General features: G+C 37.5%; 3 protein-coding genes across 3 annotated transcripts; 2 read left to right on the top strand and 1 right to left on the bottom strand.

The window, feature by feature from the left end:
- The first annotated feature begins 1,406 nt into the window (after window positions 1-1,406).
- zgc:123217 (uncharacterized protein LOC641414 homolog) lies at window positions 1,407-5,510 on the top strand. Its single transcript, XM_068305787.1, has 6 exons — window positions 1,407-1,507; window positions 2,408-2,422; window positions 2,515-2,683; window positions 3,624-3,892; window positions 4,601-4,752; window positions 4,855-5,510. The coding sequence occupies exons 1-6, from the start codon at window positions 1,426-1,428 to the stop codon at window positions 5,161-5,163; spliced, it is 996 nt and encodes a 331-aa protein (XP_068161888.1). The 5' UTR covers window positions 1,407-1,425; the 3' UTR covers window positions 5,164-5,510.
- An 85-nt stretch (window positions 5,511-5,595) lies between these two features.
- On the bottom strand, window positions 5,596-9,316 carry aldoab (aldolase a, fructose-bisphosphate, b). The gene is made up of 7 exons (XM_068305786.1): window positions 9,192-9,316; window positions 7,850-7,968; window positions 7,359-7,625; window positions 7,114-7,274; window positions 6,487-6,745; window positions 6,149-6,348; window positions 5,596-6,006 (listed from the first exon to the last, which is right to left on the bottom strand). The coding sequence occupies exons 2-7, from the start codon at window positions 7,959-7,961 to the stop codon at window positions 5,914-5,916; spliced, it is 1,092 nt and encodes a 363-aa protein (XP_068161887.1). The 5' UTR covers window positions 7,962-7,968; window positions 9,192-9,316; the 3' UTR covers window positions 5,596-5,913.
- A 907-nt stretch (window positions 9,317-10,223) lies between these two features.
- LOC137588907 (integrin alpha-M) lies at window positions 10,224-25,087 on the top strand. Its single transcript, XM_068306235.1, has 30 exons — window positions 10,224-10,309; window positions 10,822-10,924; window positions 11,118-11,215; window positions 11,527-11,597; window positions 11,946-12,060; window positions 12,239-12,366; window positions 12,503-12,645; window positions 13,410-13,560; window positions 14,439-14,589; window positions 14,872-14,945; window positions 15,075-15,195; window positions 15,375-15,511; window positions 15,608-15,754; window positions 15,841-16,053; window positions 16,182-16,315; window positions 16,786-16,928; window positions 17,012-17,166; window positions 17,316-17,441; window positions 18,028-18,101; window positions 19,670-19,811; window positions 20,370-20,474; window positions 20,558-20,637; window positions 20,724-20,810; window positions 20,908-20,977; window positions 21,084-21,179; window positions 21,260-21,340; window positions 21,657-21,767; window positions 23,794-23,907; window positions 24,000-24,110; window positions 24,226-25,087. The coding sequence occupies exons 1-30, from the start codon at window positions 10,273-10,275 to the stop codon at window positions 24,322-24,324; spliced, it is 3,417 nt and encodes a 1,138-aa protein (XP_068162336.1). The 5' UTR covers window positions 10,224-10,272; the 3' UTR covers window positions 24,325-25,087.
- The last annotated feature ends 268 nt before the right edge of the window (window positions 25,088-25,355 follow it).

Raw genomic sequence — 25,355 nt, 5'->3', positions numbered from 1 at the left:
ACAATTTTATTTTTTGCTTGTTCTGTACTTGTGCCAGGGATGTGCGGTCAGGGGAGGCAGGTGTGACAGCGAGTAGCAGTGCCTCACATCACCTCAGATTACACGATCCTTCCCTAAATGGATTAAGACTTGTAATTGGCCTTTTTAGTTCTCTCTTCACATCTCCATTAAAAAATTTTCCAACACTAATAATAGGAAGTACTGTATAATTTTCCACCGTCAGGGTAAAGTATTTACTGTAATATTTCGGTGCTACATGTAAATAATAGTTTTGCTGATCGTAGTAAACTTCAGATGTTCTATCAGTTTGTGGTGGCCTGTGCGCTCCTCTTTGCTGTGGTCATTGCTGAGGCTGTGGTCTGATGATGACGGACGTCAACAAACACGAACAGACTGATCTGCAGGGCTGGGGACTTTGTTGGAGCAAAGTTGGACTTTCTAACGGTGGTGTTGGAGATGATGACATTGTTGAAGTTAAAGGTCATCTTGGACAACGAATACCACCCACTGTACAGAACACTGATGGTCCTACCTGTGACCATCAAACTATGCAACTCCTCACTCGGACAGTGATGTAGAGAGGAGGAGGACGGATGTAAGTGGACTCTAAAAACTGTACATACCTATAAAAACCCTTATATTAACTTATTTGCTCTTTATATTTATTCATATTTCTTTTTTTACTCTTGTAACTCTTTTTTTAATCTTTGTTTTCTTTCTCAGTTTTTCAATGGTTCTCTCTCGAGCAGTGCACTTGTGACAAAAAGTAATTTGTCCGAAGGTATCAATAAATTTTGATTCTGATTCCACCTGTAGTCAACAGGGGTAGGCTGGGATAGGCTCCAGCATAACCCGTGTTTGTTTATTTGTTAACTAAACAGACAAACAAACAAAATGTCAAGTACAGTCAAGTAAATAACCTCCTGTTTTATCTCCTGTTTTCTGCAACTCACCACCAGCCCTTTTTAAAGTGGGTAAACTATATTCCTTCCATAGGTTCACCTACTTTTCCTAAAAAAAGGACATTTAACATTGGCAATTGTCTCATCTTCAGCCTCGGATGCATTGCAATTGCATCACGAGACCTCACGTAGACAGCAAACCATTCACGCACACACTCACACGTAGGGACAATTTGTTGAATATTATTTGGTCAACTTAGTCCTCTTCATCAATGTCAGACTTAAAATTTGTTTTAAATAAAGTATTTCCATAATGCAGAATGTTTAGAAAATAAATTCCACAATGCATGTACGTCAAGAATCAGTAATTAACTCCAGAAGCGATTAAAAGCTTTATATAGCATTCAATAATTTATGTGCGCTAAGTGAACATGATGCAACAATAAAAAACAAGTTTCAGTGGGGTGTGGCCCCCAACTGGCAGAAGAAGAGAGCAAACAAGAAAAGATAGTCATTGTGATTAATGACAGTAGGTGAGCAAGAGTGTAACATGGCAGCTAAGTTTGTATTGATCTTCTTGATTTGTTCATCCATCGGTGGGCAAGGTGAGTTTTCATAAGATGTTACCTGATTATCTTATGTCAAAATAGGATAATGTCTGTTAAAGCTCGTGATTAGTATTGTTAAAAGTGTTAGAGAGGTTTGGATCCAGCTTTAATGGTATCATTTAGCAAGCAGTCATTGGTGGTGATGAACTCCAAAGGTGAACAGGCTGAAATATCTATCATTTTCTTTACAAACAACAAAGAATTTATTTTTAAAAACCAAATCATATCAGATCAAATTAACTGGACATATAGAAAGTTCCTTGAAGATGTTTCACCTGTCATTCAAGAGGCGTCTTTCGTTCAGAACTGATATATTGCAGGTAATCTGTAAAATATTAATCGAGAGATGTATTTTCTTACTGATTCAGTTAATTTATATAATTTATAATTTAAAGGAAAATAATAATCGTTTTCTATAACTCAAAATAAATTACATAGAATATTTGGTGTCATTTAACACAAAAGGATGGATATTTATATACTTTAAAACTTTTAAAGTCAAAAGAATTCCTGTTCTATTATGGATAATGATTCATAATGGGTGGCATCATGATTATTAAGGTGTGGTGACGTCATTGTAAATGATTCAGTTTGGATTTAATAGAAGCCAGCGGATTTATGACGTTGTTGTACATTGTTTACTAAAGACATTCAAACCATAGTAACAACAGCAAGGCGCTGCCTCTGTTCTTGTTTCAAAATGATTGCAATATAAACTAACTCTGGCTAGTTGAGCAAGTAAAGGCTCTTTTCCCACCAGTGGAAGCCTCCTTCTATTTAAAGCTACACACAATTAATACACTTTAAACTTGAAAGTTTTTCTACATCTATCAATGAACGTATGCACTGAAGTAGATAAATGTAAATCACCTTTTTCCCCCCACTTTTTTCCTGCAGTGTCAGAAGCTCAGGGTGAGTGCAGTCACATTTTACTTTTGCGCACTCATTTTCATGTAAATGTTCAGTTAGACGCTGTAACTGTTCTCTTGTCTGTTCTCTGTCAGATTGTGGACAAGCACCTTTGTCAACAAGGATTTTGGGTGGTACAAATGCCACCGCTGGGGCTTGGCCCTGGCAGGCGAGCATACATCTTGTTCCTTTTGGGATGCATGTATGTGGAGGGACACTCATCAACGACCAGTGGGTGCTCACAGCAGCCCACTGCCTCACAGTGTAAGAGAACCTTGATTCCTTTCTTAGATTTTTTATACTCTACAGGTATGTTATACATAAACTATTTTTCTAAAGCTGTAGTAAAGAGAAAACATACAAATATTACTAAATTTATAATGAAATCCTGAAAGGCTATATTCAACAACGGAAAAGTCTTACAAGCGCGACTGCCACCAGCACTAACTTCAATAGTCTGGAAATAAAAGGTACAGGACTTGACATTCAGGGCAGGTATTTGTTCCAGTTTGACTTTCTGCCTTCCTAATGCAGTTGTAGAGATACACAGAAAGATACACACAAATCCACTCAAGTTTGGTAACAGCAGATGGCCTTATTTCTTTTCTGGAAGAAATTGTGAAGGAATGGATAATAAATACACAACAAGGATTATAAGCCAGTGTAAAAAAAAAAGCTTTGATCATTTTTTGCAGAAGATAACATTTGATTAATAAGTACATCAGAAAGTCTGTGGTAGTTGGGCTCTTGTGGGGAGATAGGATTGAAGGGCAGATAATTTTGTCAATGAGGGTCAAACACTAATTATAGATTGCAGCAGAAAGAAGGAAATAGATGCGCAGAGAGAATCATGTTTAAGAAGACAACTGTAAGATGATTGCAAGGAATGAAGGTGTGCTTCTCTGCGGCTGGATAAAAGTTCCCAGTTAATGAAATCAGGTCTTATTTTGACCGACAGAATTCCTGTGGCTGGCTGCCAAGAAGCACATGTATTCAAAGTTTAATCACAAACCACAGTGAACTTTTAATTTACTCATTGTCTCAGTAATCTGAAACTCAATGTTGTCCATCAAGCAAGTCATACAGAATATAAACTCTGAGAAGAATCTTGCTGAAATAATTTAGCAGACAAAATACAACATGGATTATCATGTAGTGTGACTGTAATTTGCACGTGCTCATTGATTTACTTTTATTTCTCCAGAAACATCCCTAATGCATATATCGTCTACCTTGGAAGAGACACTCAGGATGGCCCCAATCCAAATGAGGTGGCTTTCATTGCGGCCGAGATCATCGTACATCCTGACTTCAACGACACACTCTTTCAAAATGACATCGCCCTGATAAGGCTCAGTAGTGCTGTGAATTTCACTAACTTCATCAGACCCATTTGCCTCGCCAGCGACACCAGCCAGTTCTTCAATGGCACCCCCTGCTGGGCCACCGGTTGGGGCAGGCTTTCTGAAAATAGTAAGAAAATTGGTTAATGTGAAATACTTTCTAAACTAAAATACAGCCTTATGTGCGCTATGTTTACTGCAAGTAAACTAATATGGGAAAGACATTATTAATACATTATTTTTTATTTAAATAGCCCTAAAAAGGTTGAACCATTTTCTATTTTTTAATTATTCTGTGTTCTGAAACAAACAAATAATCAAAGCAAACAGTCAAAGAAATCAAAACAAACAACACAAACAAACAAACAAACAAACAAACAAACAAACAAACAAACAAAAACACCGTAAGCTAAGACAGCCCTACATCTGTCTGTCTCTCTCTTTCTCTCTTTAATTATCTACATATCTATCTATCTATCTATCTATCTATCTATCTATCTATCTATCTATCTATCTATCTATCTATCTATCTATCTATCTATCTATCTATCTATCTATCTATCTATCTATCCATCCATCCATCCATCCATCCATCCATCCATCCATCCATCCATCCATCCATCCATCCATCCATCCATCCATCCATCCATCCATCCATCCATCCATCCATCCATCCATCCATCCATCCATCCATCCATCCATCTAGGTATTAAATTCCGTTTCAGACAGACATTTGCTTGCTTTATAAGTTGGTTAAACGGTTGATGATGATTCACAACGACCCTTTTCATTCATTCATTTTTTTTTTTTGCTCTTCTCATCTGAAATCATTCAACAGTGAACTTGCCAGGCTCTTTTCCACTGCAGGAGATTCAAATTCCTGTCGTAGGAAATAATCTTTGCAGCTGCATATACAACAACTCAGTGCCACGAGTGACCATCAGTGACCAAATGATTTGTGCAGGGACATTCAATGGTGGAATATGCCAGGTTAATGCAAATTATTTATTTATTTATATATTTATATGTATAAATAGTTTCTTTCATGTTAAAAGCAATGTCAATTGACCTGTTTTCTCTCTTATTTTGCAGGCGGACTCAGGTGGACCTTTGCAATGCCAACAAGGCTCAGTGTGGATCCAGGCTGGCATTGCCAGTTTCTTTGCCCGTTGTGACATGTCGACATTCCCAGGGGGGTTTACCAGAGTGTCTGAATTCAATGATTGGATTACAGCTCAGGTGACACCAGCTGGGTTTATGACATTCAGTTCTAGTGGCACCGACCCAGACAGCAGCTTTGTGTGCCCAAATGCCACATCACATGTTAACTCATTAGCACAGTTTGCACCAACAAACTTTCCCCTTCTTCTTATGCTGAGCTGTCTTATGGCTGTATTTTGATTTATCTTGTGGAATCATTTATCAAGCTGAGATTTTATTCATCTAAATCGCTATTAATCTAAATAACTATTGAACCTAATTTAATCCCAAAAATATTAAGACTAGTTAAGAGAGAGAGCTACAAATATTTCTGTTTCTTCTACTCAGTCATTTTGTGTTTGCATTGATCTATGACAGTTATGTGACTGATGTTAATCAGTCCAGGATGACGCCAACAGAAAGACCCCCGTATGGTGGAGGCCTAACAGATGATACCAAGAAAACTGGTGTTCTTCTGAATTGTCGATCCAGACCTGTTATACTCCTGATTTGTATTATATGTTCTGCACTCCAACGAATAAACATATTTGCACTAAAAATGATTCCTTTTTAATTAATTCTACTTTCACTTTCTCTCACACAGCTTCAAAACACATAAAAGAAAATAACATGTTGGGGTAAACGTTTTATTCCATGGTAGCAGTATAAATCATAGACTGCACTGGATGAAAAGAAACCAAGGAAAAAAACTTCTCAGTTTGTGTAAAAACAATTTGGGAAGGTGTTTTAAAATAAAAGGGAGGGAATGGAGGCAGAAGATTTTGGAGGATCTCCCAGCTGCAGTATCAACCAACGGGAAACTGTTTTTCATCTTTCTCTCTCTGCTGTATGAGCGCAGTTAGGTGATGGGTAAAGAGGGCCTTGAACTTTTCCATGGTAACGTAGCAAAGTTTGGAAGAATGTGGAGAGGGAATCGGTGAGTCCCCATGCTTAATAAGCATGGTTAGCCACAAACAGTGACTCTCCACCAGCGCTGCTTCCACCAGAGGAAACATATTTGCCCTGGCAAGCCTTGTTGTTGGCCTGTAAGAACCAAAGAGGGACCTCGTTACTGAATGCACAATGCAGTACTGGTCTGATGTTTACAATCCATACAGTTCTCTGAAAAAACGTGTGTTAATTTTCTTATTCATACATTAGCATGTTCACTGATTATCACACATACCAGAGCTCTCTTGATGAACTCATCCTGGCATGCTTTTCCATTCTCCTTCTTGCCACCCCAGGCTTTGAGGGCAGAAGCCTGCAGGGCACGGCCATATGAGAAGGTGAGGGCCCAGGGCCTGTGCAGAGGGCACTGGTTCATGGCATTCAAGTTGATGGATGCCTCCTCCTCACTTTGTCCACCAGACAGGAAGGTAATGCCTTTATAGGAGCAAAAGCATTAGAGTTCAGCAACGCACTTCTCTAGATATTTGTCAGGAATTCAATAGTCTACATTTTATCATTTTCCTGTGCCTGTAAACATTACAAAAAACATAGCATTGTGTCCATCCATCTCACCAGGGACTGCAGGGGGTACAGTGCGGCGTAGGGCAGTAACAGTTGCCATAGCAATCTCCTGGTTGCTGTACTTGTGTGAGCAGGAGTGTCCTGCAGTAACCATGTTGGGCTTGAGCAAGGTGCCTTCAAGATAGACGTGGTGGTCAGACAGGGCTTTGTAGACGGCAGCAAGGACCTTCTCAGTAACGTACTGGCAACGCTTCAGGTCATGGTCACCATCAGGAAGGATCTCCGGCTCAACAATGGGGACGATGCCATGCTGAGGAGAGCAGAAAGAAGAAAAGTCAATATGACAGCATGACAAATGGTGCCTTTTTCCTGTTGATCTAGTGTTTCTCACTCCAGTCCAGTAGGTGTTGCTGGTTCTCCTAAAAGCTACTTGTCATAAGCTCACAAAACTCCAAGGTAAAAAAAAAAAAAAGGATGCAAAAGGCTTTTAAGAAGACAATAAATACAAACCATTTCTAACTGACAATTCTGCGTTTCCCAAGTAAACCAAACAGATAGCTGGACATTTTTTTTGACTAATAATTTCCATACATTTATCTTTTTTCATTGAGGGTTGTAGCATCATGTATAAACAAAAGATATCCAGACTAATTTGAGTAATCATTTTTTGCGTCTTACCATCTGGCAGATGCTGGCATAGCGAGCCAGGACATTGGCATTCTCCAGAATGGCCAGTTTTGAAGGAGTAGTGGGGGTGATTTTCAGCACACAGCGCCACTTGGCAAAGTCAGCACCATCCTTCTTGTACTGGGCGCAGCGCTCATAAAGTCCATCAAGACCTGTGACAGAGGGGGAAGCCGTACTCGCTTGGTTAGACAAAGAGTTTCAAAAGATGTTGACTTCTCCTTGTATTTTTTACTCACCCTGGGTGGTTGTCTCGCCATTGGTTCCCGCCAGGGGTACAACACCTTTGTCAACTTTAATACCCACAACCATGCCCCGTTCTCTGAGGTACTGGGTGAAGAGTTTGCCATCATCAGTCTTCTGGTACATGGTCTCATGGAAGAGAATGACCCCACCGATGCAAGGGACAATGCTGTCATCAGCAGTGAAGAGGAGCTGGCGGTACAGCCTCCTGTTCTCTTCAGTGTTCTCAGCGTTGATGCTCTGGAAACGTTTGGCTACACTGCCTACATGATGGGAATACACACAAAAAAGACAGAACATTTTGGACTGTACTGGAATGTTTGTGTGAGCATTTGGAGAAATGTTTCAGCTTGTTTCACTTCTACACTTTCCAGCACCATTGTGTGCTCTCTGGACTGAAGACAGTCAATTCAATTTAAAATACAGGTTTAATGTTGAGTATCCTAATTGTAAGATGGCTTTGGCTCTAGGGTTTCATCTTCTTTACCAGTGGACTCATCTGCAGCAAGGATTCCCTTGCCAGGAGCAACGATCCTCTGGGCAATGTCACTGAGCTCCTTCTTCTGCTCTGGAGTGAGGAAGGGATATGCGTGAGACATCCTGACTCTGTTCGGAAGGAAAGGGCAGAAGAAGGATGAGATAATGAGAAACTATTTGGAGGGCTAATTGGAAAGAAACAAGTGAACTTACACATAGATAATAAAACTCCAGCTTTCACAGCTTGACATATGAATTAGTTGTTTTTTGTAGCATCTATGATAAACTGGTTTGTGAAAGAATAAAAAATTTGGTTGACTGGATGGAAGAAGTGAATAAACTCTCTTTTTTGACATTTGTCTTCCTCTCATTTTAAATTGTTATTTTTACTAGCTGTCTACACTATGTGACTGTGGATGTTTTAGTTATTACTACTCCATTACGTTGGAAAACCGTGCACCCTATTCCCCAGACACAATACGCAGTGACAAGGGGATCTGGTGTCACCAGTCCACTTTACTCAGCTCCACCCTTCTGTATCTGACCACGCTTCAAATAAACTCACATGCAGATGACCTATTCCATTTTTTATCCTCGTCTCCTTGACCTTTCCCTCCCCCTTCAGTGCCCCTTCTCTCTACATTCCTCCTCCCTGCTCTTCTGTCCCACACCTCCTGGACATTCCCCTCCCTCCTTTTCCCCATCTGTGCTTCTAGCATCACTGGGCTGAACTAAATATAAACATGCTGTACTACAGGTCAAAGTTCTGTGGCTCAACAAGCTTTACATAAAGGAGAAGTGGAATGTTGCATATTCCACTGTTCAAAAGTCATGGACAGGAAAATGAATAGCCATACAGCCCATTCAAATTTAGATTTATCCCAAGACACTGAATCAGTAGTGACTTCTCACGAAGAAACACCAAAAACAGGATGATGCATTAATAACCATTTTTGCACTAAAGCAGAATCAGGGTGAGCAAAACCATCTATGAAGAAACATGCTATCTTGTGTAATGATACTAACATTGCTGAGGTTGAAGTCATTCACAGTGCAGGCTGAGGGTGTGATCAGTGAATGCAGACATGGAAACAATGATGTGTTCATTTTAGGGTATCAGAAATAAGAGAGTGCACTTCCGTCTGTGGGTTGAAGGTTATATATAGATGTAGACATTGCCATGTGTTTCCTCAAAATATAATTCGATAGAAGGAGAAGTAAAGCATTACATTACATATAAATGAGGAACAGGTTATGTGGATAATGCTTTGAACAAAACATTCTCAGTGACACAAAAAAAAACCATGAAAACAAGCATTTAACCCAACATTTTTTTGAGCAAACTCTGTTACCTTTGAGGTTAAGAGGAGAGCTGAGAGAAGAGAGAGGGAGGGAGAAGATCCGGGCTTCGTCTGCGACAAACCTCCTGACGACTGGCCCTTGTATTTATCCTCTCATTGTGACCCCTCACATTTTAGCTGCCCAGCTATTTATAGAACAGGATGCAACCAGAGATAGATCATGACATTCAAAGCCTCAAAGCTAGAGTAACATGGAGGCAAATGGCTGGTGGAAAGGGCAAAGAGAGTTTTTCAGTGAGAATGCAACAGATTGGGGAAGAGTTAGGATAGAAAGAATAAATGGAAACTCAAGCAAGATAAAGTTGTTCAATTTACAACATTAATGCATAAAATTACAAACCAAATCACTCAATAAAGACTACTAAGGGCAGACAAGTACTGCTACTATTATTATATAGTGCCGATATTTTCCCCCACACATAAAAAGGCGATTCTATGAATTCCTGCTGAAATGAATGAAAGCTATTATTTATAAATTGAGCTTTTACTGTCCCTACAAATAAAGGAGCTAATATGAAAAGGGGCCTTTGGAGGAAGACAAGACACACACTTGGAGAACATGTGATAAGATTACGAAACTGCCCTTAGAAATTTAATCACCCCACAGTAACTCAGTGTGATCTTGACCTTTTCATGACCTTTCCTGGACCCCATTCCTCAGTAGGAAAGGGTGAGCTTATCAAAGGCTACATATGTCCATATCTATAAGATAAAATTTTTGTGTGGGTGTCATTTTCGCAATGATTTTCACAAATCACTCAAAAACTTCACCCCTGTCAAAGGATATGAAACGTTGTGGGGGTGCAGCACAAGGCATTGTAGCCCACAGAGACTATTTCCTGTCAATGAAAATAATATGAAAATGGTAAATTATTAACATTTTCTGAGTCTGAATATGGGAACATGTCAAGCAGTACATGCTTAGTGCAACGATGTGACCACACATCGTAACGTCGTAACCCCTCCTACTGTTAAAGACTTCCTCGATCTGGCTCTTTTGACTTCCAGACACCTGATGGCTTTGCCATTTTGCTTCAGACACATTTTCCACTGGTTTCTTGGGTGTGTCAGAATGGCCTGCATGATTACTGCTATAGTATTTTTGTCAGGTAAGATGCACTTTTTTGATTATGTGATAATTCATCAAAGAATCATTTCAATAATGGAACTTCATAAGTTTATTTGACTGATTTTTTGACTGATGCTGGCAATAACTCTGTGTTATTAACATAACATATGAAGTGGAGTATTTTTATTGTAAGGATAATTTTAAAAGCCAACCAAGACTAATGGTACATATGATTAGTTTCTTATTTAAGTTTCATTTCCTCAGTGAATGAGGTTAGCTGGTATCTAGATAATATAATGATAGGTAAAGCATACTGCTGATTCAAAAAATAACTTCACCAAAAACAACTTTATTTAATTTTGATGAAAAACAAAAGAGAAATGTAAAACTATTCATGTAAAAAAAAGTTTGAAATGGAAGACGAACCATAAAGAATTATTATCCATCAGCGTTGTCAGACTGATGTCAAACTCAGGCTCAACAGATCGATAAAATGAGGAAAATTTTTTTGAATTGGAAAGATGAGGTGATTCTGACACTTTCCTTCCTCAGCATTAAAATCAGCACTTTGTTTTAATATTGAACCTGTTGCTTGGAGGTCCCTGGCTAACAATGCTGAAGGTTTTGGATACCAGGTTGTGCAAAGACCATCAAAGTAAGTCAAAGCAAGGTTGTTGTTGTGCAAGATAACCTGATTATTAATGCAATATTTTCTAATTAATTATTTTGTTTTGTATATTTATCACAGTAAAGAAAAATCCCATTCTTATTTGCACATAGAGACACATTGTGTGACTTTATCCAGACGGCGGGTTTGTCATTTATGTGACTTGGTTTCATTTCCTCAGCTTGCTGGTCAGTGCTCCCATTGCACAGTATTCACCAAGAGAGAGAGGACAAATATATAGATGCTCCACCACATCCTGCAGACTATTATCAATTCCATGTAAGCAAACTCTAATTTAAATATATAACAGGAGAGTGGAATATTTTGTATTTAATGCTGTTAAAATCAAATGTTTATGGTCATGATAATTGCTCATGATCTTAGCGTTATCACAGCACAGTTACAGAGCAGAAAACCTGCAGATACTGCTGCATATCTCAGGAAAAATAAGTCTGTTCTGCTGCTAAATTTTGCCAATAGTCACATTATTAAATGAGAAGTACAGTATTTTGTGCACTCTGCAGTTTGTACTCTTATAATTACCTGTTCTGAATGACTGATAACATAACTGACAAATGTTGTCACTGCAGTGCCAGACTTTGCAGTCAATGCATCCCTTGGTTTAAAAATGACAAGTGATCCCACCACACAAAATACTATGGTGAGCTGGAAAATTGCAAAAACTTTTCAACACATTGTACCTATGGCTGTATTTCTGCAGTTCTCTCCGTCTTTCTTCAAGGGAACCAACCTCCTTATGGCTAAAGGATCTTTTAAAGTATGATACAACAGTCTGACTATTCATAGTGGACTATCAAAGTCAAAGTCAACAAAGTCAGTTTTATTGTCAAATGTACCATATATGCACGACATACAGCACAGATGAAATTGCAGTCCTCTCTGACCCACGGTAGACAGTACAACAGGCAGTACAACACAGACAGTACAACAGGCAGTACAATACTATTTGTATATTGCTAATTTGTTCTGCAACAATAACCTCTTTCAGATATGCGGACCAACTATCCCAAGAGACTGTCAAAGTATCACTATGTACAAAGGTGTGTGCATGCAGGTAGATCGTTTTGATCGCATTGGAAATCCTGTACCTTCTTCTATGGAAGGTAAATATGTTGATTTTCTCCATCTCAAAAACAGATTAGATTAGCTACGTTATCATCAGCTTGTCAAAAGACTTGTAAGGGGTGATGAGAATGACAAACTCTACAGTGCAACAAACACACAATTTAACCACGGCAAATTAAAGAAATTATTTAGATACTGAACATTTCCTTTTAACAGACTGCAGGACAGAAACAGACATTGCATTTTTATTGGATGGCTCAGGCAGCGTAGAGGATGATGATTTTGAAATAATGAAGAAATTTGTAGAAGATCTGGTTGGGTCATTGCTGGGAACTCAAACAAAGGTATGCTATCATCAATTTATTTTATTCCTAATATTTGTAATAAATGTATTCACTTTGCGAGTTCTTCCTCAAGAAATTCCTTCTTTTACTAATACCAATGAATAATTTGGCATGCATATGTTTTACCTTTATGCAGTTTGCCATAGCCCAGTTCTCCACAGGATTCAGTATCCATTATCACTTCAATACATTTGACGCTACAAAGTGGAAAACTCAAATACGTGACATTTTTCAGTTACATGGACGGACATACACAGCTGCTGCCATCACACAAGTTGTGTAAGTGCTGTTATGATACTGCTGTGGAACTAATGTTGATTTTATGCTCAGTCTGGAAATCAACATCATATTTTTCTTCAGTTTAACTGTAACGTGATTATTGGCTTGGAGAAGATGAATGTATGATTTTCATGAAGGTGGGTTTTCGACTTGACTGAAGAGCCCTTCCATCTTACAGCACATACTACTACTTAATGTAGCATGAGGAAGTGAATATTTACAGAATAAGGTCTTCTGGCACTGGTAGGATTTGAGATATGGCAGTGGAGATATTAAAAGTTTGATTATGTCTGTCCAGACACAAAAAGGTTTTTCAGCTCCCTCCAGCCTAGGGTTCAACTTCTGAAAATCAAGTACAGCCAGCAGCTGCTGGTGAAAGCAATGTGGGACATACTGTATCTATAACATGTGCAGGTAGCTGCTCTTCAAACACCAGAGAGCATTGGAGGATGACCAAATGTCCAGCATAGCTGTGGTTGGAATACAGGAAGCATTAAAAAAGGATGGCGAAGGGAAAACACTGAAAGGACTTTAAAATATAACAATAGCATTATTCCGAAAAAGATTGTTCATTTTCCTCAAACATCTCTGAGATTTCTATTTTAAAGCTTGTATAACAAAATAAAAACTGTTTTGATGTCTTATCACTGGAGGTAAATGAATCATCAATTTTTTGGACTTTATATATATGCAAACATGTGTTAACACTATATACAGTAATTGACTTAAACAACATGTATTGAAAGCAATTTTTCTTTTGACAGACAAGATGTATTCTCTCCAAGACGAGGCTCCAGACCAAATGCAAAGAAAGTTTTGATAGTTATAACAGATGGAGAATCAAATGACCACGATTTTTTACCAGCAGCAAAAGAATTAGCTGAAAAGAAAAACATTGTTCGATTTGCTATTGGGGTAAGTCACATCAGTGTTTATATCTGTAAATAACATACCATTCAAAAGTTTTGAAAGAGATGAGAGGTTGAAATGTAATCATGTTATTGATTTTGAAGAAAGTTCTCTTCATTAGTACATAGGACTTGAATGAAAGTTTAAAAGCAGGTCAAGAATTTGCACGCTGATTTTAGCAGAAGGACAATGCAGATGATAAAATGAAAAAAAAAATTAATGTGAAAATGTTTAACAAACTATACTTCATTCTTAATACAATAGAACCAGAAGCTTAGCATGAAAATGTGTGCAGATTTTAAAAATAGATTCCTGAGTCAGTGTCAAGTGCCAAAAATGTCTCTGACAATATGTTAACAAAGAGCTGGATTTGAAATGGATCCTGAGTATTAGCTTAACATAATAAGAACAAATTACTCACAGGAAAACATATGTTCAACCTAACCAACCAGTTACACAATTGGTACCTGGAGATCATTTTACATTGTCTTAGTATAATAATCATGTATGTTGACTCTCCTAAATTTTAGTTTTTTAAAATTAAATTTAATGTAATACACTGTTATAATCCCCGAAGGGAAATTAAGATTGGAAATCTAGTTCATATTTGAAGGTTATTTTTGGCCAAATGGTTCTAACAACGTTCTCCATTTTCATGTAACACTCAGGAAAAAAAAACTCACATTGTTCTATATATTTTACTGAATGCACTACCTGGTTTAAATAATGTAACATGTTCACTGTAGCTATTGGAATTTTGGCACATTAAATTACTTCCAGTCAATGTGAGAGTTGGTACTATAAAAAGAGCCAATGGTTTACATCAATGCACACAAATCAACTCTATTACAAAGTACAACTTCTGTTAATATTACCATCCCTAGGTCGGGAGTTCATTTTCCAAAGACAAAGCAAAAGAGGAACTGAACACCATTGCATCATTACCTTCAGCAAACCATGTGTTTCGAGTAAAGAACTTTGACGCACTTAGCATAATAAGGCAGAATTTGCAGGACAGGATCTTCTCCATTGAAGGTATGAAAATAATCACGTATTACGCAAAATCTAACAACAATACACGTTTAATGTTGTTTATCAAAGTTGCTCTTTTGAAACCTAACAGTTATTGATTTTTAAAAGAGAAAATGCTTGAAAATATTCTGAAATACTTTACAATCAAGAAATTCATCAGCAATTATTACTTGGAACTCTGTCACTGTTAATCCATTTCATATGACTGTGGGTATAAACGCAAATGAGGGTGGAGGATCTTAGATGGAGGCCACATATTTATGCTTATTAATATCGCCGCTACAGGATCTCAATCAGGTGGAGAGTCATTAAAAAAGGAATTGTCTCAAGATGGATTCAGTGCAGCATACGCTCCCGAGGTGAGTAAAATAATCAATGTTCAGTGTAGTAAAAGAAAAATAATACACGCGACTGCAAACTACACAGTCCTACATGATTATTGGTGTTGCCTTTTCTTTGGATAAAGTTATTTGGTGAACACATTGCAGGGAATACAGATAGCTATGGTTGGTGCCAACCAGTGGAGGGGAGGATACGTACAATATACAAGCAAAAGCAAGATGGAGAGATCTTATGAGCCAACGTTTTTGGAGGCAGACAGTTATCTGGGTATGGTAGATATTGATGGAGTAACACAAATACATGCCATCATGTACACGGCGTGGACTCCAAAAATATTCAGAAGAAAAAAATTCACCTATCACCAAAGTTAGAATAAAACTTGTTCAAGGTTGGTCAAACTTTGGACACTTTAATATACTGTTTGATTTTTTTTTTTTAAATGCTAGGGTACTCCATGGCAGTTGCCATAACGAGACAAGACTCTTTGACTGTTATTGGTGCACCAAGATACCAACACAGAGGTATTGTGATGACTGTTCAGAGTAATGGCCAAAACCAAATCATTGATCCCTATCCATGGCAGGTATGTGTTTGAAAGACAATGTGGAAAATATTAATACATATTTTCTAAATGAAGCCATTTAATTCTTTTTACAATTGGATGAATTGTTGTTTACAGTTTCAGGTTGGTGAATATTTTGGAGCAGAGGTTTGTACCATGGATGTGGATAGAGACACCTACACTGATCTTGTCTTCATATCTGCCCCCATGTACTTGGACACTGACAGGGAAGGAAGAGTTTACGTGTGCAACTTATATGGTTTGGTAAATGACGATAATATCCATAATGTTACTCCATTAATCTTAAAATCACAGAGACTTTCAATATCAGGTTTCTCTTTTTTCATCAGAATATAGAATGTCATTTACTCTCTCCATTGGTATTGAGAGGGTATGCATCTGATAAAGGGAGGTTTGGATCCTCTCTTGCTGTACTACCTGATCTGAACCGAGATGGTTTCAATGATTTGGCCGTTGGAGCACCTTTGGAGAACGATGGTCAAGGCAGCATCTACGTATTCCATGGAGAAGGAAGAGGAAAAATTAGTCTTGCTTCGTCACAGGTGAGCAAGATAAAATAAGCCCCAGAAAAGGTTCATAGGTTCACAGTATGAATTCCTGTTTCACAGTATTCTAAATAAATTTTGTACAATTGTCAGTTTGATTAAGTGAAATATTTCCATTTTTATAGAGGATTGCTGGCAATGAGGTTGAGTCAGGACTGAGGTTCTTTGGCATTTCAATCAGTCAGTCATCTATTGACCTTAGTGGGGACGGTCTGCCTGACTTAACTGTGGGTTCCAAGGGCAAAATTGTCTTCATCAGGTAAGTCTAATACAGGAGTATCCAAACTTTGTAGAGAAGACTAGATTTGATAATGTGAACCTGTCTGAAGGCCAACAGTCCCTCAAGTACGTCATCTCAGAATGTATGGCAGGTAAGGTTGGACAACCCCTACAGAGCAAAAGTACTGTCATCACACAGCAGGTGTTTGGTCCATTACCTACTTGTCTTCTTTAAAGGTTTAAGGCAGCTGATAGACATGAAACACAACGTTGCCTCCAAGAGTTGAGAAAAGGAACTGCAATGCTCAGTTTATGTTATGTATAGCGAGCCAAATGGAACACAATGATAGACATTAGGCTTGGGGTAAATAAAACCCGACCTCGAGTTGTGATTGGCCCACAGTCCAGACTTATGTCGTTTTGAGTTATGTCATTCCTGATTAGATGTTGGTCTAAAAAAAAAAAATCAATTTGCATTTTCATGCATTTTTCTGCTCTGTCAATTTTCAGGTCGAAGCCAATAGTAATGGTGGAAGCTTCAGTGTCTTTCATGCCAAACCAAATCTCTACTCAAAATTGTGATCGCTCAGAGCCATTGGAAAACACAGCCACAATTTGCTTTATGATGACCAGACATTCTCCAGTGGACGAAGGTTCCTGATCATCTGTTGTCCATCTTTTAAATACATGTGTGTGTTTTTGTAACTAACTTTGTGGGAATAATAATCCATTTCAGCTCAAGCAAGGATTAATTACACTCTAACACTTGATGGGACCCGCAAGTCCCCAAGAAATCGAGCCTATATCAGTGAGAAGGAACGAGTGGACAGGGGGTCACTTGTTCTTGACTTAAAACAGCGACAGTGCCGCACTGTGAACTTCTTTGTTGAAGTGAGTTGTTTTATGTGTTCAATAATCAGATCAGGTGGAATTCAGGTTCTACATAATATGAAGACTGTAACTCAATGAACTTTCATTGTCTCAAAGACCCACACAAATCTTCATTAACTGTATTTCATAGTAGCTTCCTCTTTATGCAGGTTTGCCCAGAAGATTCTCTCAATGCACTTTACAATGAACTCAGCTTTACCTTTGACAGTTTGCCTTCTGAAACCAATCTCCGCTCAAGTCTTGCTGAGCAGGCTCAGACCACATCTTTTCATGCTGTAAGTAATGTCATTTTTTAAACAGATTATATACTAATGACAAAAAGCTGCAAAGTCAAATCAATACATATCAGATGCTATTAAATGATTTGCAAATTTCCACTTCTATCTACAGAATATCTCCAAAGCAAGCTATTTCATATTTAAAAGGATAAACTACTAACGTTCTAAAAATACAAAACCATGCAGTCATACAATACACTACCTATAAGTTTATATGTACTGTAGTTCTGAACTGAAGAAGTTTTGAATTGAAGAAGTCTCTTAGATGAGAGGCAAAACGTTTTCAAGATACCTTTCAGCATAAATGGTGGCTTCACAAATGTGCAAGTACCCATCCCGTGGCACAAGCAAGACATCTGTGATTTCCTATAACAGAAATTCATACTAAAATTTATAGATATTTAACTGTTTTTATGAAATCCGTTTTGTAAATCCCTTACAAAACCATGTTTTTCACCGTACTTATTACACATGGTCTATCAAAATATTAAGCAAACATGGACTTTAAAAGAATTGCCAGTACCTTTTCTGTGTGACTATTCAATTTCACTCGTCTCAACATACTTTCTACTCACTTCCATAGCTCAGATTTGAAATCAACTGTGGTCCTGACAACGAATGCATTGACAATTTGCAAGTAGACTTCAACTTCACCAGGTGAGCTACAAAACTGGGAAGTCACTTGGAGGTTTGATCTAGTTTACATATTAACTATTTAACTATGTGCGTTGGGGAACAGAGACATGTATCAATAACTATTGGACATGTTAGCTTTCTCACTGTCTTGAGTTATCTTTTTACACCAGACTATTACTCAATATGTCTATGTGGAGGGAAATGTATAAGCTGGTTTCAAGGTGCCTACCAAAAGCCTAGTACCCTAACTGCCAAGCAACTGGGTGTCTGCCCAAGTTCACTTTTTTTCATTTCAAAAAAATTGTCAATGTTGAGCAGCCACTGAACTAGAAAACCACGTCAGCTGCAGCCGTTAATGGTAGCTCTCCTCTACATGATCATGTCTGTCTTTTCTCCATTTTTTGTAACCATCATGTTGCAAAACAAGCCCTTTCCTCACACTTTTGCTTGTCTTAATTTATTTCAAACTTTCTTCAGAATGACCTCTTCCTCAGTCTGCACTTCCTGACTACATCGGTTCCTCTTACTAGTTCCTCAATCTACCACAACTTAAGTTCAAATAATAAATTATATGGATTCATTGCAGTGACGTGCGGTGAGGCACCAATTTCACCATAATTAGATTTAGAAAAATATAAACCTACAGTCTAGCTTATTCACCATTTAATCAGCAACAGGTCATTTTTAAAGTCTCAGAGCAGAATTACTAACACGTACAAACTGTAACACATGATTAGCACATTTGATTAAAAAAAATTTGTGTTGTTTCCTACATGTTTGTACATGTATATGTTACGTTTACTTATAAATGAAGTCCATGCGCCGCTACTTCTGAACAAAAGATTTTGAGTTGAGATACGTAATCCTCCATTTTTATAGTAAGGCAAGGCAGGTGGAAAACAAATGAATTGCTGCACTTGACTCGCTGATACAGTGGATTGTAGTTTGCTGTCACTTTTTCTACGGCCGAGGAAGAAGACTCCTTGGCCGAATCCCTGGGATCACCAGCGCCCTCTACCATGAGGCTGGGGAACTGTTGTGCCTCACTTGATGCCTTTTTCAAGTGGTTTCAGGACCGGTCAAATCATGAAAGATGTTACACACATACAGTTGTTGACAAAAAAACACTGTACATTATATACATTGGCTAAATTATGGGAATTTAGTTCATAGAGCAAACATGTTTGAACATTTTAATAGCGACATATAGAAAGATAGCATTACGGGCTCACTATAGCATGCCAGCACAGCTAGTCGAGCCTTTGCGCAATCCATGGTGAGGCTCGGCTGGCTGGTGCCTCACCGCAGGTCTCTTCTCAGTATTTCAGCGGTAAATGTGAAAATTCAGTGATTTTGAGTAACAATAACCTAAAATTTGTGACGTTAAACAGAAAATAACTTTATAATACACATCACTGGATAAAAATAACCTTTTTTTATTGTTCTTCTTTCATGATGGCAGGTGAGGCCGTGCCTCACCTGCTTTTCATACTGTTACCATGCAAACTCACCAAACCACAGACAGTATGGATATGGACTGGAAATCTTGTTATATGTCTTTACTTTTCCCTACTCTCATTATTTGTCAGTTCCTCAGAGGTGAAAGTGGGGATTGATGAGTTGTTGGATGTCACCATTTCAGTGAAGAACAGCAAGGAAGATTCTTATAATAGCCGTGTCATTCTCACATACCCAGCTGGACTCTCTTATAGAAAGTTTACAGCTCTGAAGGTAAGGCATCAGTATCAACTGAGTTTCAATTAACTTCTGGCTAGCTGTGCCATCAAACAGCAGTTCCACTGCCACAAGGGAGTAGAGTATAAGAATGGCTTTAGTCCATCTATCTTCTTGTGGTTCCATAAAATTTACATAAAACTTTGTCTCTTTCTGGCATTTGGTTTATTTTTGTGAAATTACAAAAAGTGTCCAAAAAGTTATTTATTTATGTATTTACTTATTTATTAATTTACATATTTATTTAATTATTTTGCAGAACTATATGCACCAGCCCAAAATGAGGCCATTTGCTTTTTGAGAACTTTTTATCACTATATTTTCACTCTCTAATATCCATTGTTATGAGTGCGACTCGGACTTGTCAGTCATTATTTGTACATAACTGATATACTAAGGAAATAGATTTGGATGTCAAAACATAACATTAGTCTCATGTATGTAATAAACAAGATCTGGCGTTAACAGGGAACAATTACATAATGTCTTTCTAAATGTCTTTCTTCAATGAAGGGATCCAATATTATTTTATGCCTTAATTTGTTTTTAATAAAGGGACAAATCGAGTGTGACTCAATGGACAATAAGGATGGCTTTTCTTTGGCTTTTGGAGAAACAGATTGTACCATTAACAGGCCTATTTTCAAGAGCAATGCTGAGGTTTGTTCTTTACACATAGGTATCATTTCTCATTTCTTTGACAAAAAGTGGCAGGCAGAAATGTGTCTTTCATTCCATTTCAGGTTTTGTTCATTGTCTCCTATGGGATTGACAACAGTAATCAGCTTGGCGGGAGAATTTTTGTCACTGCAAATGCTACCAGGTACTCTTCAGTTGCATGAATACAGAGACAGGCAGGTGGATGAATGCAATACTCCTACAAATAATGTTTCTTTACGTCCTTTTTAGTGACAATCAGGAACATTCTAGTTTAAGCAATCTGTATAAAAAGAAATGGATTGATGTGAAGCACAGCATTTTTGTCACGATTGAAAGGTTTGTGACATCCTGCGTGAGGGTGGATTAAAAAGATTTTAATAATTCTCACCTTACAGTTTCTAATATTTACTATATGTTTCATATATCTATTTAGCTCCCTCAGCTACAACAATTTTACTTTTGGGAAGAATGACTTGCAGAAACCAGTCAACCAATCAATTGTGGTAATCATCTCTTATTAATCATATATTACTGTAATCATAATATGGGTAATACTTGACCAACTTTCACTTTAACACTCAGTTACTCATCTTTTCCCCTCTCTTTTAGTTTAAAAATGATCTCAGAGCATTCAACGTCACTTTGGTGATCAGGGTGCCGGTGAAGCTTGGAGATAAAGACATCTGGGTGGATTCGAACAGTCTGGTAGCTTGGAAATTAGTGATGGATGGATGGATAAATGGATGGATGGATGTTGACCCCCTGACCTCTTGGCTTTGTTTCAGTTTCCAGATTGTCAAAGTGATGAACATGAAGAAGCTAATGTCACCGATTTTATTGCTCATATACAGAAAAATAAGTTAGTGGTGAGTACTGTATGCCTCTACTACTGTATGTCTAAGTAAGAACTGGAAATAAAAACAACAACAACAATATTGTTTATTATTATTATTGTTATTATTATTATCACTACTATCACCATCATTTCTATTATCATTATCATTATCTTTATTATTAATATTATATGTCTGAATAGAAATAGTATATTTTGACTGACCATGACTTTTCTTCTGGCTCTTATGAGCTAATTGGTGATGACGCTCTATCATGACTTTATATTCAGACAACTATTGACTTCAGCCCATTGGGGTTTTCATGCCTGATGCTTTCTGCCTCTTAAAGGACTGTTCTGTAGCCCAGTGCCGAGTGTTCAAGTGCAACAGGTTCATGGTTGAACTGGACAGAAAACAGTACACCATCTCTGCCAACCTTAGCTCTGGATGGATAGAGCAGGTAATCCTCTTCAATGTTCCTCATATCGACCCACAAGTCTTCTGAATATGGATTTTAAATTATTATCTGAAGGTCTGGCTTTGCGCCTTGAGACTGTTATGCTTTGTTCAAAGTAACTCCCCACCTTTTCCTACTTTACCCGAGAACTCTGACATAGATGCTTTGCTCTTGCCTGTTTCTAAGCTGAAAGACTCTATTTCAGTTCTCTATTATCGTTTAAACCTGATGAGTACAAAGTCTTTAAGTTCAATAAGGACCCCTTGGGAGGGAGATACAGTGGTACCTTTACTTAAGAACGTCTCTTCATAAGAAATTTCCAATTTAGGAAACGCCTCAACAGGAAAATATTGCCTCTAGTTACGAAAGAAATTTCAAGATACGAAAGGTAAAATTACAGAATGAGCTACTACTCACAGCTCCAAAAGGTTCTTGAATGCAACATTCTTACAGCTGCTCTGCCATTGGCTATTACCTAGCATCCTGGCATGTCATTGGCCAAGATGGACCTCTATGTGTAGCTAGGTAGGTGTCTATAGAGCGCCCTTGTCATTCGGCCCTCGGCCCATGAGGTGTTGTGATAGTTTTACGTGAAAATATTAACTTTTAGAGTATTGACTATGGACCCCAAGAAAGTGATGGAGAAAAGAGGAAACAAAACGTTTTTGTCCGTACAAACAAAGCAAGAGATAATAGAAAAGCATGAAAAAGGGATGCGTTTGGTTGATCTCGCCAAAGAATATGGCCATAATGCGTCTAAAATCGCCACGTTATTAAGGAGTTTAAGGCTATGCGTGGGTGGTTTGAGAAGTTCAAAAGGAGGACTGGAATTCACTTTGTTGTTCGGCATGGTGATGCAAGAGCGCATGAACCAAAGAGGGTAAAAAAACAAGGACAGCAGTTAGCAGGTAAATGACCATCATTTTTATTCATTACTCTATTCTTTGTTTTTTACATTAAGCACAACTCTCACTTATTGTGTAATAATCTAATTGTAACATGTAATTGTTACATGTTTTGATTAATCTTTATGCTTTATGAAACATTTACGTCTGAATTTTTGGGGGCTTGGAACGGATTAGGGCATTTCTGTTGAAATTTCTTATGAAATTTTCTACTTACGAAATTTCTTCCAGAACCAATTAATTTCGTAAGTAGAGGTACCACTGTATAGGGGAGCCTATATCTGATGAACTTTGGTCACAAGTCTAAGCACAGGTGCATAAATCTTCTATTTGTGCAAGGCACTCTCTTATACAGTGTAAACTTGTTCATCGTGTTTATTATATCAAGGTCCGCCTATGTAAAATGTACAGCTTTGTCTCTTCAACTTGTGACAGGTGCCATCAGTCACCTGCTGACCATATGCATATGTTCTGGTCATATCCTCGGCTGCATAGTTAGTGGAGTGAGGTGTTTGCTACTGCTTCACAAGTGATTGGAAGAAAGATTGACCCAACCCCTTGTGTGCTCTGTTTGAGGTTGTCTCAGGACCATCAGTCTTGTGCTCCTCTCAAAAAGACTCTTTAGCCTTTATGACGATTTTGGCCAGGAGACTTATTTTACTTAAGTGGAAGGCACCCCGGCCACCTTTCCATATACACTGGCTCAGGGACACTCTTTCCTGTCTCAAACTTGAAAAGAATAGAATTTCTCTGCGGGGGGTCCTTATTCTGTTCTAATGTAGTTGTTTTAATATTTTTTTTGTTTTTTTGTTTTTTATTTGTACAGGATTTTTTACAGGATTACACAACATAGTTTATGTTTTACGCTGTGAACGGTTTGTATAATTGTGCAATTTCTGAAGAAAACCTAATATATAAAGTTTAGGGAAAAAAAGCAGGTAATTTTTATATTTACATTATTGACCAAGGTCAACTCAGATTATACTTTTTGTTGGCATTTAAAATAATTTTGATTATATTTGATCCTGGCCAAAAATGTAAAAAAAATTCGGGATTTTTATTAATTGTGGAATAGCATAAAACATCAAATAAATAACCTCACATGTCCAATATGTCTCAAACAGATTGGACTCCAAGCTGCAAAATTCTTCTTGACCAGCACAGCAACTCTGGAGTATGACAGAAGTCAGTTCATCTTCTTTTCAACCGGATCAGATTATAACCCTCCTGTTCGCCAGGTGATCACAGAATAATTTCCATTTTATGCTTTTAAAGACCTTGAAATCAACCCACGTTGTAATTCTCATTATGACTATTTTTAATCCCTTAGATTGTGGCAGAGGTTGAAGTGTATCCTGAACCAGACTTCACCACAGAGATTATTGGAGGTTCCCTAGGAGGGTTAGCTCTAGTAGCTTTAATCACAATAGGCCTATATAAGGTGAGCTACTGTTCACATGCTAATTCCAGTGATCATACAACAGGTTTGCGTCTTTACGTTTATGTATGATATAACTGTTGTATGATATGACTGTTTTCTTTTTTTTATAATTCAGGCTGGGTTTTTCAAGAGCAAGTACCAAGACATGATTAATGACAAGACCGGAGAAGCAGGAGAACTGGGGACTAATGGAGGTTGTCCAACACCAGAATAAGTATAAAATCATGTCTGTGTCCAGCAACACAGTTCTAACACCACAAGACTGCTTTTGATTATTTAAATAGAAAACTTCAGAGTTCTAAAACAGGCATGGGCAAACTATGGCCCACAGGCCATTGGGCTTTGTATGTGGCCCACTCTCTCTGTTGCTTTTTAATTCGAAGTCTAAACATCAAATTAACAGTCACAAACTGATGAGAGGTGACAACTTAGAAGACAATGAAAAGTGATTATTGCACAGGTCCTGAAAAATTATTCAAAGTTAGAAAATGGAATACCATGCTTCAAGTGCTCACGTTTCTAAGCACTCTCATCACTAAACAAGGTTAGTAACCAGTGTGCAATATTTTAATCACTTAATCTTTTATTTTATGGTAAGTGATACACTGAGGATTCATTATTTTGATTTGTACTTAAAGTAATTATAGGGTAAGTATGTCATGAGTTTTTTAGAAACAATATTCTAAAACCATTTTTCAACCCTGTAGCAAAATGTTTGTCTATAATAACAAACATTTGCATTAATTTCTTTTTTTTTTAAAGTCAACATTTTGATTTGTTGAATTGATTGTATGGTGAATAAACAAAGTGTTTTTTTTCCCTTTATAAACGGATTTAGTCAATCAAGTTTTTGTTCCCTGTTTATATTTTTGTCTTATATATTTCGTCTTAAAAACATTTAAATTAAACTGTAGCTGTTGGAGCTGAAAGTAGTCTGGTGTATATCACCTTTCATGTTTACTATTTATGACTATGTTTACAACAAATAAATCATTGATATTTTCAGAGTTTATTCCTTTATTGCTTTTGTTTTATGGGTTGAATAATTGTGTAGGATTATTTGATTCTGTCGGGGCATGTCATTCACTGAAGGAAAGTCTAGTGGACAAACATGATCAAAATTAAAAAATGTGACATATTAATCTGAGTAAGTGAAAATATGAAAAGTCAGGTATTTAATGCTTCATCAATATTTAATATAAATCACATACATATTAATTTTATACATGACATTTTTGTGGAAAG

The sequence above is a fragment of the Antennarius striatus genome, chromosome 21 (genome assembly GCF_040054535.1).
Source record: "Antennarius striatus isolate MH-2024 chromosome 21, ASM4005453v1, whole genome shotgun sequence".
NCBI lineage: Eukaryota > Metazoa > Chordata > Actinopteri > Lophiiformes > Antennariidae > Antennarius > Antennarius striatus.
Note: the sequence above shows the minus strand (reverse complement) of the source record. Positions and strands in the feature narration are given on the sequence as shown.